The sequence below is a fragment of the Nicotiana tabacum genome, chromosome 3, assembly GCF_000715075.1.
Source record: "Nicotiana tabacum cultivar K326 chromosome 3, ASM71507v2, whole genome shotgun sequence".
NCBI classification, from domain to species: Eukaryota; Viridiplantae; Streptophyta; class Magnoliopsida; order Solanales; family Solanaceae; genus Nicotiana; species Nicotiana tabacum.
Window position 1 is genome coordinate 167069155 of NC_134082.1, and position 6774 is coordinate 167075928.

At 33.2% G+C, this 6774-nt stretch overlaps 1 protein-coding gene across 2 annotated transcripts; it reads right to left on the minus strand.

The window, feature by feature from the left end:
- Positions 1-2264: 2264 nt before the first annotated feature.
- LOC107820805 (putative purine permease 10) lies at positions 2265-4739 on the minus strand. 2 transcript variants are annotated; one of them, XM_016647147.2, is made up of 2 exons: positions 4552-4739; positions 2265-3501 (listed from the first exon to the last, which is right to left on the minus strand). In XM_016647147.2, the coding sequence occupies exons 1-2, from the start codon at positions 4589-4591 to the stop codon at positions 2405-2407; spliced, it is 1137 nt and encodes a 378-aa protein (XP_016502633.1). In that variant the 5' UTR covers positions 4592-4739; the 3' UTR covers positions 2265-2404. The 2 variants fall into 2 exon arrangements, with proteins under 2 accessions (XP_016502633.1, XP_016502634.1); XM_016647148.2 differs by having other exon boundaries at positions 2265-3498; positions 4552-4738.
- Between the last annotated feature and the right edge of the window lie 2035 nt (positions 4740-6774).

The window sequence follows — 6774 nt, forward strand, 5'->3', positions numbered from 1 at the left end:
AGACAAAAGTATTTTCCTAATGTTAAACGAGTTCTATAATTTTCGTAAGTAATATTTATACACGGAAAATAGGGACATAGAACCCATCTAACCTGTAGATCCAGCAAAGAGGGATCATCAGAGCCTTGCACAGCTGAAATAGCCATTTATATCAAGCTGGATACAAAAGCATCCTACATGGTCAGGTTGAAAGTGCTAATGGATGAAGAAAAACAATAAAGATAGTACATGAACGACGATTTACAAGCAATCAAGGTAAAAACGGTTAAGTTGGAATATATATATATATATATATATATGTGCGCACGCGCAAATATGTGTATGTGTGCGTGTATGTGTGTCGCAGTGGCGGATCTAGAATTTATAGGTCATGGTGCGTCACTAATTTTAGTGTAAATTCTAAATGGTCAAACATGATCACGTGGGTGTTCATGGTAAATATTAAATTTTTTAAGCATTATCCATGAATATAATATACAATTTGGCCAAAGCCAATATGGGTGCTTTAGCACCCATATCTATAAAGGTAGATCTGCTACTGTATATACGTGTGCGTAGAATTTCAATGTTGTTTAAAATAATTAGACTAAGAAATTGAATGGTAGCCAGGGGCTAAGCTACACTTTGATAAGGGTGGTCAATTGATCACCTTTTGTCGGAAAATTACATTGTATATATAAATAAAATATTTTAGAGATATTGAATATCCTTTGACGAATTTTTTTTTCCTTATTTCAAATTTGAACACTATTGAGAAAATTCCTGGCTTCTCCACTAATAGTAGTATACATGTCTTTATGAATAGCATGCATTACAAACATTAGAATACGTGATGACCGATATTAGGAGACTAAGGCATGTTTGATATGAAATAAATAATTTTTTTATTTATTTTCTGATGTTTAGTTAGGTATAGCAGAAAATATTTTTTGAAAAATATATGGTTTGGCCAATAAAAAAGTATCCTCTAGAGTAGTCATATATGTATAAACATTACATCTCGTGCAAGTGTTACAAAAATATATAGAAATCATTACGATACGTAATTATTGTTTTATTGACACCATTATAGAAAATGAAAGCTATCCTAAAATTATATATTATTATCTTAGAATATCTATTGTTCGACGTGTAAAATGAATTTGCCCATTTTCTCCAAAAAAAAAAAAAAAAAGCTTAGGCCTCATTTGTTTTTTTTTTAAGATTAAGACCTCTGAATTTGAATACATATCTGAATATCAGAATGTGCATTAAGATTAAGACATCTGAATCTGAATATATTAAGATGTGTATTAAGATCTGAATAAAAATAATTAAGCCTATTAGATTTTTAACATCTGAATGTATAAAATTTATCTTTATTCGAAATTAATAAATATAAAATTCAAATAAAATACTAACTAATCTAATATTCTATCAATAAAATATATAGTTTTTTTAAAATATGATAGTTGTTGGTGGTGATGGCTAACGGATGAATGCCGACTATAGGCGGTGGTTGGTGGTAGTTTTGGTTGATGATGGTGGTTCATACTAGTAGCTAGTAGTGATTGGTAGTGGTGGCGATTATGATTGAGGATGGTGGTAGTGGGTGGTGATAGTTAATAATATCGGGTAGTGGTAATAGTTGTGATTGAGGAAGATGGTGGGTGGGTGGTGGTAGGTTATAATGATGGGCAGTGCCGACTGTGGTTGTTGATGGTGATGAGGTGGTTAGTTGTGGTAGTTGAGGCGAATGAATGTTGATTGTGGGTGAGAATGATGATGGTTGGAGTGGTGGGGATAGTAGGTGGTGATGGTCGATAATGGAGGCTATGATTGAGGATGATGGTGGCATGGTGATGGTGGAGGTGGCGATGGTGGTGGTGGTGGTGGTGGTGGGGGGGGGGTATGGTGGTGGGGGTGGCATGGTGGTAGTTAATAATGGTAGGCGGTAGCGGCAGTTAATAATGAATATGTGATAGCATTTTAATGAAATTAAGTCCGTGTTATAGATCTTAATCATACAGACATATTCAGACGCATTAAGTGGTTGTGAAGTAAAAAAATCAACACACTTAATGATTAAGATCTGAATAATTAAAATTTAGACTTTAAAAACAAACGCACTTAATATCTGAAATCTGAATGATTAAGATTCAGACCTCCACTAAATGCAAACAAATAAGGCCTTAATTACCGTTCAAAATGCAGATTACTGCTCGCTATTATAAGAGCCACAAATGAGTAAACAAAATGACCTAATGAGATAGAAACCTTATCTACCTCAAATTTTCTGTGCTTTATTTTCATTCGAAAATCCATGCAAACTGATACAGTGCATATAACACAACATGAGATGCGGAAAGTTTATATACGATCTTAATAAACTATACAAAATGCCATATTTAATTAAATTACAAGATTAACTTCTTTCAATGAGAGAAACTTCAGAACGCTCCACAACTTGAACATTTTTTGCAGCCTTGTCTTTTAAATCATCAAGATAATGCTGATAAATATATGATACAAAACCCCATATAGCCAACAACATTGACATCACTTTAACACCAGTCAACTTGTCATGAAGAAATATCACAGCCAAAACAGGAGCAATAGGCAAACCTAAAATGCTAATCACATTTGAGAATAATGAAGACACTTTGAAAATCAGCCCTATGGAACCAACTGAAAAAGCTTGCCAAGAAATAGCTGTCCCAATTAAATTCAAAACATATCTAACTTTCCCTAATTTATACTCATTCATTTCTTTCTCCATATTTTTCCACTCACCACTCGCGAAAAATCCTACCAAAATTGCCAATGTCGCAATTAATGACTGGTAAATAGACATCTCTATAATTAAACGAAAACTCTCCCTCTTAAAGATTTTTTGAAGAGCAAGCTGTGTAGTAGAGAGCATCAATGCATAACCAGCAGATGCAGCAACAGTGGACAAAAATCCAATTATGTATTTTTTTCTAGACTTTTTATTGGACTGATCTTCAGAATCGTCGTTTTGGAGTACGAGGAGAGAAGAGGAAATAGTGAGAATTACTAATGAGTTGACAATATAAGGGGTGAATTTTTGTTTATTTAGGAAGAAGGAAAAGAGTGCATTGAATCCTAATGGACTAGCACAAATAAGTGAATAAGTTGTGACAGGAAGGTATTGTAAACCTATTGTATATAACATACAATTTCCAGCTAGGAATAACCCAAGCAAAGTATAAAGTGAAGCAACAATATAAAAAGATGGTTTCTGTATTTCAGTTATTACTTCATGATTAGTTTTAGCTGATTTGATTAAGAGGAAAGGTATGAGAATTGGGAAGCCTATATTTTGTACTAATGTAGCTAACCATTTGCTATTTCCTCCTTTGTCAAAATATAATCGACCTAAGAGTGTACCTATAGATTGGCCAGATAGAACAAATATTGAGTAAATAACCATTTGGATCCACCATTTGTACTGATGAGTTACATTATGAGAGGTTGCTTCCATTGTAGCTTCGTCATCTGCTGCAACAAAATGCCATAAAAAGGTGCTGTAAATTAATAAATGACTAAGAAGATGAAAACGAGTAACAATTTTTGGTCTTTCGTGCATATGATTGTCATTGAACTTTGTCTATTATAATAATAAAACCGCTAAATAATCTTTATCACATTGAAGTATATAACTCAACTATATATATGTGTGATTTTCTCTATAAATACATATGAATTTTACACACTATAACACGAAAAAGTCAGCAAATGAACTTTACCTATACTTCAGTTACTAACTGAACTTTACTTACTATAACGAAAAGTAATTAGACTTTACCTGCTATAAAAATAGTTTAATAACTTTACGATTACAATGGATAAAATAGTGGCTATAAGTGAAATTAACCCTTCATCATGTAAGCAGGGGCGGAGGTAGAGTGCGGGATGCGGGTTCGGCCGAATCCGGTAACTTTTGTTCAAACCATATATTTGTCTTAAGAAATCCATTGAATATGTACAACTTATTAATTTAGAACCCAGTAACTTAAAATGATTACAATCTCGAACCCATAAAGTTTAAGTCTTGGCTCTGCCTATGCATGAAAGAACCCATGGGCGAAGCTACATTATGATAAGGGTGGTCAATTGACCATCCTCCGTCAGAAAATTACACTATATATATATTAGGTTTTAAAGGTATATAACATGTATTGAACACTCTTTTTCGGCGTTTTTTTTACTTTTTTCAAATTGAAACACCCTTAAAAAAATTCCTGGCTTCGCTACAGTTCTAAGAGGATTAGAAACAGCACACAAGATTAAAAGATTGTGATAGTTAGATGACTTTTGCTAGCTACAGTAAATCCATTTGCTAGAAGATACAAGGCTAAAACATTAGGAAATAAGAGCTAAGCGTGTGATAGTTAGCACTTTTTTGGTAAGTCTATTCTTTTGCTTTTGGACTGCCATGAAATATTTACTTTCCCTAATCTATTTGCGGCTAATAAGTTGATATATTATACATATGACCAAAGAAAATATTTGATAATTAGAAAATTGATCCTGAGAAAAGAAGCTCACCTTGGACTTGTGATTGCACTACTACTGAAGTATCCCCCATCTTATAGAGTAGAGAAAAATCAAAAGAAACAGAATACTTGTCGAAAACGAACCAAGAATAAGATTGTGCAAAAATAAGGGTTCTTTCTTCTTTGATTTAAATAGCCATTTGCTTATTTAAGTCATAAATGACGACTTGAATTTTTATTCAATTCTCATTGAATCTAAGTCACAATTTATTGTCTTGTGGTGGCTAAATCTTGGCACATCATCAGTAGATATGCATGCTGTCCTTTCTCAAATTAGTAATGCCTAGTTTCGCGGTCCTTCCAGCTGAGTAGGTACTAATATTTGTTGTGCCATAAATACGATGTCACTCTCTATTTATAGTATCTTCATTTCGTTATCCGTCTTGGAGTTAATACGTTTTTATAAGAATAATGGAGGATCCAACTCCCCCCATTTTCTAGTTTTTTCATTTCTTCAAGTTCCTTCTTAGATTGGAGACACTTGTCATGATTAAATATTAATGGATGAGATTTAATTGAATAAAATAAAGTCCTAAACCATAATTAATAAAGTATTTAATTCCTGCTTTTATTTATTCTCAAATAATATCTTTTATAATCCCACAGTTATAGCTACACATTATATAAGATTCCTTCTTTCTTTCTTGTAGTAATTTTCTTTCCAACCAATTCTAGCAGCGTTTTCTTTCGTAGTATTCAACTATTCATATGCAAGTCTAAATGAATCAAATTTTATCCCAAAGTTTATTGGTACAAATGAATGAGAAATATCCATATGTTAATTTTGAGATGTGACCACAAATCTACCATTGAAAAGGAGAAAGTAAGACAATAATAATTCAAAGCTCTCCAATACATGGTTCTGCTAAGAATAAAGTTTAATTTTTCGGTTAAAATTAGATTGAGTTTTTAAATAATTGTTTCAATTTTTTTTAAAGGATAGTGAACTCCAGAATAATGAAGAGAAAATTGTGGAATGTGTTGAGGAAAATGTCACTTAACCAATAAGGGCTTTTTAGTCATTTCACACTAAGTTAGTTAATCTGTTATTTGTTAGTGATTAAGTCGGTTAGGTAGTTAAGCTCACTAAGTATAATTTAGCTCACTTATATATTCTCACATGTATACACCATATCAGACTAATTTTGATAATGATGATTACTCTCTCTCTAACTTCTCTCTATCGAACAATTGCTTCTTCTCTCCTCTTCTTCATTCTCTTGTTTTTAATTTTATCTTCTTTACTTCAAATTTGAGCATGATATCCAAGCAATCAAAGCAAGATAATTCAGCTTTGAATGGATCTAATTCTGCTACCGCAATTTGAATTCAAATTCTGTAATTTTTGTTTGTATCAACGAATTCAAGATCCATGAAGAGGAGTTTAAACAATGAACAAAATGATGGTAATTTGAGTCAAACAGCTGAGACTTCAACTCAACCTGCTGGTATGGATTATAATCATCCTCTTTTCCTTCATCCCTCAGACGTGAGTGGAATACAAATCATTTCCTTTCAACTAATAGGTATCGAGAATTATTTAATTTGGTATCGATCTATGCGTATTACTCTATTAGGAAGGAACAAAATAGGGATGGTAGACATATCTTATAAGAAAGAAAACTTTCCTGCCACTGTGTGGAATCATTGGGAAAGGGTGAATGCTATTGTGCTATCTTGGTGTAACAACCCGACCGATGGTTTCATGAGTTACCACTCTGTTTACCCTATTTATGCTTTTTATTGCCTTGTTCAGCTGTATTTTGTGTTATCGGGTTGGTTGGCTCAGGTTCGGAGGGGTTTTGGTAAGGTTTGAGACACTTAGTCTCTTTTGAGTAAGCTTAAGTTGGAAAAGTCAACCGGATATTGTCTTATGTGTTAAAGGGATCGTATGTGATTTTCGATGGTTCGGATAGCTTCAGAAGGAGATTTAAGACTTAGAAGCGTGATCGGAATGTGTTTTGGAGGTACGGAGTAGATTTAGGCTTGAATTGGCGAAATTGGAATTTTGGCGTTTTCCGGTTGATAGGTGAGGTTTTGATATAGGGGTCGAAATGGAATTCCGGGAGTTGCAGTAGGTCCGTTGTGTCATTTGGGATGTGTGTGCAAAATTTCAGTCATTCGAACATGGTTTGATAGACTTTTTGATCGAAAGCGGAATTTGGAAGTTTTTAGAATTCTTAGGCTTGAATCCAATGTAAATTTGGTGTTTTGA